The sequence below is a fragment of the Xiphophorus couchianus genome, chromosome 16, assembly GCF_001444195.1.
Source record: "Xiphophorus couchianus chromosome 16, X_couchianus-1.0, whole genome shotgun sequence".
Classification (NCBI taxonomy): domain Eukaryota; kingdom Metazoa; phylum Chordata; class Actinopteri; order Cyprinodontiformes; family Poeciliidae; genus Xiphophorus; species Xiphophorus couchianus.
The window spans coordinates 1283772-1297030 of NC_040243.1; the positions used below are offsets into that span (position 1 = coordinate 1283772).

General features: G+C 40.3%; 1 protein-coding gene and 1 long non-coding RNA gene across 2 annotated transcripts in view; both read left to right on the plus strand.

The window, feature by feature from the left end:
- Positions 1 to 1143: 1143 nt before the first annotated feature.
- Positions 1144 to 10832, plus strand: arl6ip1 (ARL6 interacting reticulophagy regulator 1). The gene is made up of 6 exons (XM_028042264.1): positions 1144 to 1331; positions 4551 to 4684; positions 5353 to 5472; positions 7341 to 7458; positions 8211 to 8295; positions 10035 to 10832. The coding sequence occupies exons 1-6, from the start codon at positions 1296 to 1298 to the stop codon at positions 10151 to 10153; spliced, it is 612 nt and encodes a 203-aa protein (XP_027898065.1). The 5' UTR covers positions 1144 to 1295; the 3' UTR covers positions 10154 to 10832.
- A 1258-nt stretch (positions 10833 to 12090) lies between these two features.
- The window catches only part of LOC114160080 (uncharacterized), a 51410-nt gene continuing 50241 nt past the window's right edge, over positions 12091 to 13259 (plus strand). Inside the window, exon 1 of the long non-coding RNA XR_003598713.1 lies at positions 12091 to 12603. This is a non-coding gene — a long non-coding RNA (uncharacterized LOC114160080). The remainder of the gene's footprint in view (positions 12604 to 13259) is intronic.

The following is a 13259-nucleotide window of genomic DNA, read 5'->3' on the forward strand; positions in this document are numbered from 1 at the left end:
GAAAATACATTTTGTCATGACTCTCATCATCCAAGTATCATCAAAGAGTTGTGGATGGTGATGCTGTGGGCACTAGATAGTACGGATTTTCAATAGCAGTCAGTCTCGCAACTAATCTAAAGAGGCCTCTGACTGAATATTGTTGCTGCGTGACAGCTTCATAACTGTCATGCCCAGATATCAAGCTGTTAGCAGAAGTAATATTCCACAGTAGCATATTCTGGATTTCACCATAATTTGTTGGCAACCATCAGTAATCCACTTTATTTGCTTTTGCTGGTCCTTTTTAAATCTCTTTCTCACTATATGGTTAGAAAGATGGATGGAAGGAAGAGATGGTTTCAACTTTCTCCTTCTCTCTGCTCTTTGGTCTTGCTCTACATCCAGAAAGCATCCTTTTCAACTCTGGGATTTGGGGGCATAATTTATGTACTATTTGGGCTTACGAGATCCTAATTAGCTGCTCAAAGTTGTAAATAACATGACTATATGTCATAACAACTGTCTAAGAGTGAGAAAGTACCTGAAAATTTTCTTTCAGTTGCACAGCATCCAGAGCCAGAGAGAATAATTGTCCAAACATGCAACACATCAATCAAAAACTATGAACAAAATTCTTCAGAACTAACATAACAGGACTTCGCCAAACTACTGCCCCCATAAGCGGCACAATTAAAATGTTGTCTCACAAAAAACTAAGCAGTGTATCATAATTATTAGGTAAATATATTTTATTTTTCATCTTATTGTTGGAAAAGCTATATATTACGGAAGATGATTAGGGCCACAGGTTAAAGTCAGTCAGTCAGATTAAAGTCAGAATTCTGAGATTAAAGTTAGAATTCTGAGATTAAAGTTCTGAGATTAAACTTTTTAAAGTCTGAGATTTAATGGTCTGAGATTAAATCTCGGACAATTTAACACCAGAATTCTGACTTTCTGACTTTAATCTCAGAATTCTGACTTTAAACTTTTTTTTTCGGTGGCCCTAATCCTCTTCAGTACATACATAAATTTGGTTGTAGTTTAAAAAAAGTTTTACATGCGTAAGAACCAAGGTTGAGTTTGTTTCCTGGATTTTTCGTATTTAGACCAATAAAACTTCATATCCCAGAATGCACCAAGAGGAGGTTGTGACGCAGTCAGATAAAAATTCCCTGCGTCAGTCGTCGACCGTTAGAGACGCTGCAGCAGCAGGTGGAGGGTGTTGTAATCTGTCGTCCTGCGGGTCGTTTCTGTGGAAAAGAGCCTGATTAAGTTAAGCTCACAGAACCGAACCGAACCCTTCAGTGAAAATGGCTGAAAGCGACAACAAAAGCGCAAATCTTTTAGTAAGTATGATGGGCCTTTTTTTTTAAAGATCGGCTCTGAGTGATCTGGGAGTGTTAGCATAGTTAGCCAAAGCTACTGCTAATCTCTGTTCTCCCGCTGCGGAGGCTGGTGGTGAGTTTGTGCAACTGATTTGAATTATGACACTGTTTTTTTTTAGAGACACTTAAATGAACATTAGACTCAAATCATTATCTTTAAGCAACCCACCGCAGCTCTGCCGCTGGTTTTGGCCGCAGCTAGTGAGAGGAAGCTCCGAGGGTTTATCTTCAGCGCGTTCATCCTCTCGGAAACGTTACAGACTCAGTTTGACGACCTTTGTCTCGGTTTGGTCGGTTCAAATCAGATTGGTTGAGTTTGTTCAGACATAATTTCCCCGGTTTGATTTCTGCTACGTCTTATGAAAGTTATTTTTTTCTTTTATAGCTGCTTATCTTTGTCAAGGCCCTCACATCCAGGAACACCAACTTAAAAACGGCTCTAAACCCCATTTTGTACTCATCAGTTTAGCCGTACACCATTTTTATTTAATTTAATTGAAAAAAATCCATGTTAAACTGTTTTTAAATGTTATACTTGGATTTTTAGTAGGCTGTTTTCTAATATTATTACAGCTTAATTTAAGAAAATTATTTTCCATCTAATTATTTGTTTCAAGAAGGATGGAATTAGCGTATCATTAATGGGACAATTGGTATTTTATTTTTGTTTTATTATGAGTTGGTGCAAGGCCAGGGTAGAACTGAACAAAGATCTGGAAACCTCAATAGCAGCCATCCCAAAACTTTGATTACAATAAGTACCAGATGAACCTGCACATTTTCCTGAGTAATCTATGTAATCCCTGACCTATGACCCCAATCCAGGACGAGTTGAAAAGGAAGCTTCATGGATGCAGAGAGAGAGAAGGAGGTAGTTCGATCTCTTTAATTACTTTCAATAGAGAAGGATCATATCCCCTACTCCAACGTCTTTGCAATCTGCCTAACCATGTGGCCAGAGTGAGGTTTAAAGTGTCAAAAGCAAATGAGGTGGATGAGCAGAGCTGCCTAAAACTGATGGGGTCATATATTATTGAGCTGAATCAAACTATGGCATGTAAATAGAAATGTGTTTGTAAGCTAAACTGAGTTTATCATTGTAACTCTGAGCATGGCTTTCTGACGAACATCGGATTGAAATTTGTCAGATGATGATTTTTTTCCCTCCCTGAATGCAGCTTACAGAGGATCATTTAAATAGGTCTGGAGTCTGTTAGCAACTGGAGGAAGGATGAAGGTTTGGCTGAATAAAACCATTTAAAGACTGATGTTATTTAGTAATTCAGAAGGTGAAAATCATTTTGTAGAGCAGCGTTTCCCACCCTTGGTCCCAGGAATGCTGCCCTGCGTGATAATGAAGAGCGCTCTCTGCTGTAACACACCTGATTCAGACGAAGGAAATGCAGCAGCAGCCGGTTGATCAGGCGAAATCAGGTGTGCTGACTCAAGGAAACGCCTAAAACATGCAGTGATGGGACGTCCTTGTCATTTAATGCAGAGATGCATTTCCTACATTTATTTATTTTGTTTCATAGGAAAAAAAAAACTATTAACATCAAACCAATAAAAAAAAGGGGGGAAGGGCTCCTGTTTGATCAGAAATAAAAAGAGCTAGAAAGTTGAGTGGAAGGAAGAAGGTTCACAAGCAGCAGGATTAAGTGGTTGGCTGGTTCTGGCCCACATTTCTGCTAGGGGTGTAGCGATACGATAATCTCACGATACGTATCACAATATTTGGGAAACGATACAATTCAATATGATTCGATGAACTTTTAGGATTTTGTGAAAAATTTTAGAAGGACAGAGTGATTTTAGTGACATTTTGTGTTCCATAGACTTGGATTTAATTAACTGAAAACTGATTAAAAGCACCAACTATGCAATACCTGACTCTGATTGGACAGAGTCTAACAGTCTTCAGCTGGACAAAATGAATTAAAGATGCTGTGAGAAAATTAGTTTCTGTCATTTAATTCATGTGGATCTGACATGAAACTCAAAGTTTCCACATTGATCCAGGAGCTGAGAGGGGAGATTATCAGCCTCTGTTGACTCTCAATATGCAAATGATTGCACTTATGTTTTTCTTTTGGACGTACTGTGGCTGCGTTTTAGAATAAAAAACGTCTTTTGGACTGTAGGGAAAAGGCTTTTCTACGTTGGCTCCCTGAGTTAGCCGTGGCTGTAAGCTGTTTGCTACTAGCTGCTGGGTTAATGGCGGCTACTGGCGGCTCTGCCTCACCCCGTAGTGATCGACTCCTTGCAGCAGCGCCGCCGTTCCCCTGCTTGGATCTCTGAGCAGCTGCCTCTCAAACTGCCAGGATCTCATCGTTCTCTCAGTCTCTGATACTCTGTCAGTTGCTAATAAGAATGATCGATCCGCCATCATGACAATCCTCACTGCGCCAAGACTGCGGCTGCAGGTTTCTCCTCTTCGTTTTCAAAACAACGCGCCACTGCATGCTGCGCGTTCATTCTTCAGGTAAACCTTTAAATACAGAACAGAAACCACTGAGCTAAAAACAAATTACAAAGTGGATGCCACCAGTCGCTCCGATATCCAAACTTTGCATTAATTTTGCAATCTTACCACCGTTACCGCTTCTCTTTCAGTTACTTGCGCAACTTTACTTTGTTTCTTAGCAACAAAATACAGCCCATCGTTATTTATTGAAGATTTGAGATTTCCAAAAGCAAAAGAATCTGATGTTGCGTTTCGTTTTTTTACCTTTGGAAGCTCATTTCCTTCTATAACCGGAAAAGCCGGTTTTTGACATTTCTCTGACATTCAGAAAAATATGGTTTACTTATTTCAGCATAACTCCGGTTTTACTTGGCTTATTAACACAATTTAAAAACTGGTGTGTAGTTTATAATGTGCACTTTAAGCACAAGTTGAAAGTGAGACTGGGGGAGGCGGACACTTGCTGCTACGCCGTCACAAACCAGACATGTTAAAAAGACGGTACAAGCCTGTGGACCGCTATGGTTTAACGTATCGAAAAATCGATACTATCCCAGAGTGGAAAAAATCGATAATATCGTAGAATCGATATAATTATACAGCCCTAATTTCTGCAATAAAATCCTGAGGTATTAAATTTAGATTAATGTAATAAATGTTTGGATTAGAGTTTAACCTGAATTGCATGTTACTAAAGTTCGTGTGTGTGTGTGCAGGCTCAGGAAACGGCCCAGCTGGAGGAGCAGCTCCAGGGGTGGAGGGAGGTGATCCTAGCCGGAGATCGGGTTCTGCGCTGGGAGCGGCCCTGGTTCCCTGGAGCTCTGGTTGGTGTGACCACCATGGTTTTCCTGTGAGTCCGCCTCACATCGCAGCGTTACCCAGACAACGTTAACAAGTCTTAAAACTGTCTGAATACGAATTTTACGTGACTGAATGGTCTTTAATGTTTCAGTTTTATACTTGGAGATGTGTAAACTTGTATAAATGTGAACACATCCTGTCTGCATGGCGTCTGCTTGTCTCCCTGTGTTCTGAGTTTAAACAACTCTGATCTGGTTTAGTTTAGGTTTTTGTTCTGTTTACATCATTTTTTACAGTTAGAGATCCACCTTGGTGTATAAGCAGAGCAGGCATCTAAAAATATCTGTCATCCCGTCTGCTACAAAGAGAAAATGTTTTATGTAAAATGTTTTTGTGTTTGCTTCCTTTGAGCTGCTCTGCAGGATCTGCTGACTGATTCTGACTTTTCTCTTTTTAGTCGCTGATTCTGGTTTCTTAGCTCAACTGAAGAAAATGTGAAAGTTCTTTTTTAAGGAGTGTTAATTTATTCCAGGCTGGATTTGATCTTCAGTTTCTTTCATTTATCAGTTTATTTAACAAGAAGTTCCTGTTTTATTCTCTGTCTGAGTTTGATCATCAGCAGCAGATCAATAACAGGAAGCTGAAGCGTCGGCTCCATCATCTTCCTTCAGACTGAGCCTGAAGGAAGATGATGATAACTTCCTGTTTGCTCTGCAGGCTGATTTACTACCTGGACCCGTCGGTGCTGACTGGACTGTCCGGCACCGTCATGCTGCTGTGCCTGGCTGATTACTTCGTTCCCACCGTCGCTCTCAAAGTGTTTGGCTCCAATAAGTGGTAAGAGCTCACGCTGCTTCCCAACCAGAGGACATTTTGTTCTCTCGAAGGTTCCTCGCTTTCAGACTTAAATGTTCCAGTCTGTTAAAAACTGGGTCAAAGTCCTCATCAAAGCACCAGTAAGAAAGCTAAAGTTCAGAATTGTTGATTTTAGTTTCAGTTCTGCTGTGTTTACTGCTGTGACCTTAAAGCAGCCCACAGTCTCCCTGGGCTTTGACTAGACTCCATCTGGCTGGCGGTGTGTATTAACGACTGAAAACAAGACGACCGACTCAGGATAGAGTTTCATTCTGCTGGACCTCCATCCTCCAGCTGTCGTCCTGAGCCTGATGATCCTATTCATCAATCACACGTGTTGCTATAGCAACAGAAATGAACACTGGAAGTAAATCGCTGTGTGATCTGACTGTTGATAAAAACCCAAGATCCAGTTTATTAGGAAATTAGAATAAAGGCTAATTAAACATGGGGTGAGTGAATGGTACTCATACGTACGGTTTAGTGTTTTCACTTGTCTGAGCTCCTTTTTTTTTTTTTTTTTTTTTAAAAAAAAAATTTTTTTTTACCCCTCCAGGGTCTTTTTGTGGGCTCTAGTGCCCCTTATATGACAGCAGGCTGACAGGAAACGGGGAAGGAGAGGGGGGAAGACATGCGGCAAATGTCGTCGGGTCCGGGAGTCGAACCCGAGACGGCCGCGTCGAGGACTCAAGGACTCCAAATACGGGTCGCGCTAACCGCTACGCCACCACGGCACGCCCGTCTGAGCTCCTTTTGCATGAATTACTGCATCAGTGTGGCAGTAAATAAACTTCACACTTCTCTAAGGCTCATCGTTTTATCACGTTTTCCTTCCACTAAACCACGTGTCAAAGTCGAGGCCCGAGGGCCAAATACGGCCCGCCGTAGCCCTCAATGGTTTTTTATGATTTTGCAAAAAAGTTAAATTCACACAAAATAAACAGATTCCTGCACTCTAATACATAGTTGCGTTGATTGCAAATTTTCATAAAACATTGTGAAAGACATTAGGTGTAAGTGATGCTAACTCCCACCTGCAGGTGGCAGTATCTCTTCCTGCTGCTGCCTCAGCTTGACTTGATGTCGTTATAATCTGTGATCGATACAAAATGAGAAACAAAAGGTCACATTTACTGTCATAAATGCAAACATGTCTAAATTAGCTTCACAAAATCTGTAACTTCGATTGCAAAAAGTAACAAGAGCAAATATGAAAGTACTTATCAAACGCAGCTATTTGCAACTTAATGGGTTTTATTAAGTTGACTCTGACAAAAGCAAAAAAGATGTGTGTATATATAACCCAAAATGCACCAAACTTTCCATCAGTCTCTTTCATTCGGTGCTCTGAAGAGCCAGACTCTTTATGTCAGGTCAGAATTTCTCTACCAGATTTTCTTTTTCAGTTTGTTTTATATCTGACTCCAAATTTCTGAGAACCTTCATTCGCCACCTCAGTAAATCTGTCACTCTGGTGAACTGGTGATTTTCACAGTTTGATAAGCCAAACTTCTGATGAAGGAGTGAAACTCGGAGCTGAAGCTTCAGCGGCGGGTTGGGGGAGGAAGACGAGCCGCTGGCCCGGTTCTGGTTCCTCTGGGCTCATCTCCAACCAGGACTGAAATAGAAACGTTGGCTCAGCAGAAATAAAGAGCCCTGAGATTTTCTCACCCGAGAAGGAAACTGAAGAAGTCAACAGTTCACACCTGAATATGGGACAAGTTTGGCTTTTTAATACGAGAATAATAAAGATTTAGGAGCAGTTTTTATGGAATCACACTGAAAGTTTTTATATTCGAATGTATTTTTGAAGTTGCTGCTGTGTAGTTTGAGCTCCGGTTTGTGTGCAGGACCACGGAGCAGCAGCAGCGTTTCCATGAGATCTGCAACAACCTGGTGAGGAGCGAGCGCCGCGTCGTCGGCTGGTGGAAGCGTCTCTGCGCCCTGAAAGAGGAGAAACCCAAAGTGGTTCGTTTTTACTCCATTTGTCACCCTGACGGCTGTGTGCTCTGCTGCGGCACAACGACGAGCCTTTTCTGGGTTTCAGATAAAAATATCAGCTGACTCGACTCAGCTGCTCCACTTAGCAGAGCTCAAACTGGGTTACACGCTGCAGGAACTGGGTTGATTCACTTCAGCCTCCAGTTGATGGTTAAACTTGGACCTGGCAGTTTGAGCTGCTCGTACAGAACCTGATTAGATGGAGGAGGGATTGATGAAGTGGTTTCAGTCCAAGATGCACCGATCTGCTTTTTTCACTTCTGATGCCGATATCTGAGGTGTAGTGTTGACAGAAAAACAGCTGAACTGACTTTGAAGAGGTATAAATGTACTGAATTACACATTTATTATTTAACTCTGCAGCAGCACAACACACTCAGAAACACAGCTAGCTTCACTAGCTTGGCCAAACAAGTAAAAATCAAAACAGCTTTAATTTGTTAAACTGGAAGTTAAACAACCAATGTACCTTAAACTGACAATTAACAGGTTGACTATTTTGGTCAAACATGTAAGAATAAACTGCTACAAACCTTTCAAATGGTTCAGAAATGAGGAATTTTACGTATAATATAAATAATAAAACCTGATGTTGTAGAATTTGACTGAATAGATCTGCTCTGATGCATCAGGCTCATTGATCACTGATCTATAACTATTTTATTGATCTGGTATTGGTGCCTCTCCAGTGTCCGTATGATGCTGTTTTCTCTCTGCAGTACTTTGCCTCGGTGATCAGCGGCCTGCTGGCGGTGGCCTGGATCGGACAGCAGGTCCACAACCTCTTCCTCACCTACCTGATCGGTAAGACTGCCCCCATGTGGCCACTAGCCTCTGCAACAAGCTGCTGATTTCTGCCAGGTTTCTCTGCCCTGCTGAAGTCTCTGTGTGTAACTCTGTAAACATCTTTATTGCCTGCCAGGCTGCTGCTGTGACTCAGAATTAAAACGCCTTTTGATAAATGATGAATGCGCCTTCCTGTAACTCTGACGCGTCATCAGCTGCATGCGCTCAGACACGCTGGGTTTGAGTTCAGACACGACTGCCGTGTCTGACACTTCTAAGAACAATATGTTGAATGACTGTAGTTTTCTCCTGATTCTGCAGCAGCTGCCGTTATATGACTGACTGCTAATAAAACCTGGTTTACATTTCTTAACTTAGTTTTGAGAAATAAAGAAAATCCCCTCAAATCATCAGATCTTTCTCACTGACAGACGTCACACCTGATGCTGATGGTGTAGTAAATCGACTTTTGAGAGGTGTAGACGATATAAGATTTTTTTTTTCATTCATTTTGCTTGTTTGATCATTTTAAACCAATTGAATGAAATAAATCTATCATGTGACAACATGCTCCACTTCTATGTATCGAGTCAGAAAAATGACACAAAGATGCAGAGAATCTGAAAAAGGGACAAAATGTTTTACTATCAACACTGAAGGCTAGATAAAAAGATCCCAGGGTGTCTCCATGCATTCAGGTTAATTTAAAGAAAATGATGAGGAAGTAGGTCAGTTATGCCAGCTTGACTTTGACAACATTAAGATGTTCCTGCTGTTCAGTTTGATGTTTCAGTTCACTGGCACTAAAATAAGGTGACCTTCGCTCTGACAGGTCATCAGCAGGGCGGATGTTTAAATCGGCTAATCTGCTGCTGCTGTGTCCATGCGACCACTTATTAATAATCATAAAGTGAACACCAAGCCAGAAAACATGAAAGTGTATCAGAACGTTTTGTTTGGGGTTGTATTTCTTGTGCTGTGGGTGAAATTTTTACATTTTTGGCATTAATGTTCCCTATTCGGTTGAACGTCATCTCTGCTCTTTTGACTAGTGGAGCTGTTACCACGGCAACAGTTGTGCAGTAAAGTTGAACGAGAGAAAGGAATACTACTTGTGGTTTTGGGTTGGTCTTTTGTTGCTATTCTCTGGTGGCGCTTCAAGTTCTGAAAGGTCAATGAATGACAAACTGGACTTCCTGCCTTGTTTTTGTAAACATTCATCTAGTTTTCTCTTGTGTCTTGGCAGAACTGATAGAAACCAAACTGTTTATAGGGAGAATTAATATTTAATGTATCAACACTGGAAATTTTCTCAGCTTTAATTGAAGCCATATGAGAGCGTTGCAAATGTCTTCGTGACAGATTCCTTCTCAGTGGAACAGTTTGGGTTTTGTTGACATGATTCAATGTTTAGCAATGGAGCCACTAGCTATAGCGGCTAATGGGCGATGTCCTGTCCAGTACTATGTGATCGATGATCTTATCCTTTATTGCAAAAATCAAGGTTCAGATTGCATCAGAAATCACTTCAGAATTTAAGTATTTACAGTACTTTATCAAAAAATACAGAATATAGAAAGTAATTAAAGAAACTAATAAAATGGTTGCAATATTTGGCACATTAATTACTTTAGCGAGCCATTTATTTCTGTATTTATTGCCAACTTTAGTAGGATCGGTCCTCCATACACCAGCTCCTGTTCATGGGGATGGAAATACTTCAGGAAATTTGTTGACGTTTTGTACTTTGTCTGCAGTGAGCTTTCTGCTGCTGCTGCCGGGTCTGAACCAGCATGGCGTCATCTCAAAGTACACCTCCATGGCCAAGAGGGAGATCAGCAAACTGCTCAAGCAAAAGGAGAAGAAGAACCAGTAGAGGAAGTGTGCAAAATGGAGAGGAGAAAGAGAAGAAAGTTTGTAGAAAAGAAAAAGCAAAAACCGGAAGTTTGTGTCTGAGCAAGAAGCACTTTGTTTCTACACATCTGATAAGTTTAATTTCTTCACACTTCCCACCGTGTGACATTCAACCGTCATCACCCCTTCCACAGGCACCACATGACGTTAATCACGTGTGAAAAATCCTTTTTTCATAAATCAGCTGTACTTTGTTTTACAGTCAGCAATGCTTTAAGCCATTCCCTCGGATTAGACGGAGACTACTGAGCAGTTCACGCATTGCTGCATATTTTAACCTGGTTATTCACAGCAATTCTTTCAGGGGGGCTTAGTTAGGGTAAAATAGCAGAATATGAAAGTTTTTATGTTTGTGCTTTGTTGCTTTATATTTGAACACAGTGCTGAAAACTAACTGGATTTAAAGCTGAGCTAATCAGGAGAGAAGCTGCCTGGAGACGAAAGTTCTGCTGTATCTGCTGGATGAAAACAGATCTGATGCTTTTAAAACCACAGAGACGTGACGTTATGGGGGCTCTCTGTTTAAGACTGTCCTGTCTTGGTAGACATTTCTTTTCTTATTTATGTGTTTGATCTCTTTTCTGTTCTCATTTCATTGTCTTTGAGATCCCAGCAATCAATAAAGTTTGATTTTAAATGACTGGTGGCTTCTGAGGCTCATTTTAATGTCAAGAACTCCTGACCTGTTTTAAATGGCAGCTCAAAGCAGCAGCGTCTGAGGACTCCTTTCATTTTTCCTTATCGTAGTGAAGACGTCCACTTGGCATTAACCAGAAAAGCAGCCATGGCGGTATCTCTGGAGGAGCTGCAGAGTTGCCTACGCTCAACATTTGATGCAACTTTTCTGCAAATCTAAAACTTTGTTCAAAGCTGTCAAAATTCACGATCCTATTCTGTATAAATCTAGATCAGTCAGTGTATCTGTTGCATCTTTTTATGACTTTAGAAACTGATTTCTGGTTTTCTAATCCTGGTTCCTGTTGCAGATTTCTACCATGTCTGACAGCAGGAGTTGTTTCTCTGCAGGGCTGCTTATAATTTCATCAATTTCTCAAAGTGAAAATCTGCAAAACAAAACTTAAAAGACATATTACTGCTGAACAAAGGTCATGGGGGGTGTACAAGAGCCCGCTGGCCAGCGGGCTCTTGCGTATGGAGTCACATTCTGAGCGGCATGGTGAGACGGGGGGCAGGTTGGGGGCCACGCTGCACACCACCACCCCTCTCCTTATGGTTGATGGATGTTTTTTAGTTTGGTGAAACTGCATGAAATATGAGTCGCAGCTTAAATATCAACATTTTTGCATAAAGTGAATGTGGTTACGTAGAAAACAGGAAAAAACATGCATATAGACATATCTCAGTGAATCCCTTATCTCCTGATCTGAAAGAAATAAGTGGGTAAAACAAAATATTTTTATGTTTAGTGATAGTTATACTGTTCATATCCATGTTTGCAATGGATAAAATATGAACCATAAATGTAAACCTGTTTTTTTCCTAATTCCATCGCTCCTTGTTTCACTTCTTTCTTCTTCTTTTACTCCCACCATCTTCGTTGTGTTCATCTTTCCTTTGCGTTCTTGTCCTCTTTTTCATTGTGTGTTCGTACTATTTTCTACATTTTTTAGTTTTACCCACAACCTTCCTTCCAGTTTCAGTTGCAGAAATGTCTTCCATTTTAAAGTGAACTTAAACCACTGGAAACTCCAGAAAAAGTGGGGGGAAAGAAATTGTACAGGAAGTCTGACTAAAATCACATCTACAATTCAGTGATATTAACATGAGAACAATAAATGAGAAGAAATTAGTTGAATTTTATGAAAAACAAAATTCAGAAAATAACAAAACCTGCTATTGTGGTTGGGTTTGTATGTTTTGAAGAAAATTCAGGCTCTCAGTTCCCAACATTTCATTTAAAAAGGAAAGGGCGTCCCATAGCACCACCTGGTGGACAACCAGGGCTTCACAGCGGAGTACGTTTCCAGGTTGAAGTTTGTATTTTTCCTCTGATCAGATGTCTATCATCGTTTAAATACAATGTACAGTGCTGTAAAAAAGGCATTTCTTGTGACTTAAATGTTTCTGATTATCAGACAATAATAACCTGATTAAACACTAAATCAGCTTTACGTAAGCAAATCAACAAACTAAATACAAAAAGAAAATTAGTAAAGCAATAAACCAACTGGAATAAATCATTGTTTAATTAATAGCTACTGTAAAATGAAAGCTGAAATAGCTCTATGCGTGACATCAGTCAGCCATTGTTTCTGAGTGGCTGGACAGCAGCAGCCGCACCACGCAGGCTTTACACATTTACCAGGCGGAAGAAAAAGTAGCTCCCATTTAGGCAAGAATAATTATCGTCTGTATTTCAGCGTCTGAGACTCTCGACAAGGAAAATAAGAGGTAAAAGTTTAAACTGGTGTTTCTTCAGCTTTCCATGTAAAGTTTCTGAATTAAATTATTTCAAGAATTTAAACGTAAATACTTAATTCTTTGACAGGAAACGCTAATAGGTAGCTAACGTTAGCCGACCAAAGATGGCGGCGGTCCCATTTCAGAAACTAGGAACGGGACAGTCAAGTGTTTGTATGTTCAGTCTTTGTTGTAAAAATACATTTGCACATTTATTTATGGTAAAATTAGATTTTCGGACACCATTAAATTGAACTGTTAATGACTCTTTGAGGCCAACCTTTGGTTGAACCGTGAATTCACCTTTCCAGCCGTTATGAACAGCTGGAACTGCCAGGAACCGTCGTGGGGTGATCCTGGAAAATCCTGGGGCGATTGATGCCCTTCAGTTTACATTAAAACAGAAAAAGTATTGCAAAAAAGAGTATCTTATATTAAAAACGTAGTTTTTCAAAATGTGCCATGAAACAAATGTTGTATGAATGCTTTCCCCCTTTCCAAAAGTTAAAATCAGTATCAGTCACCTAACTGACTTCTACAGTTTATTATTTAGCCAAAAGGTCAAGTTTGTTATTGTAGAGAGTTATCTTTTGGCTGTTAAACTCAATGGCAGAAACTCTTCATATTTTGATGTAAACAAAAAGGTA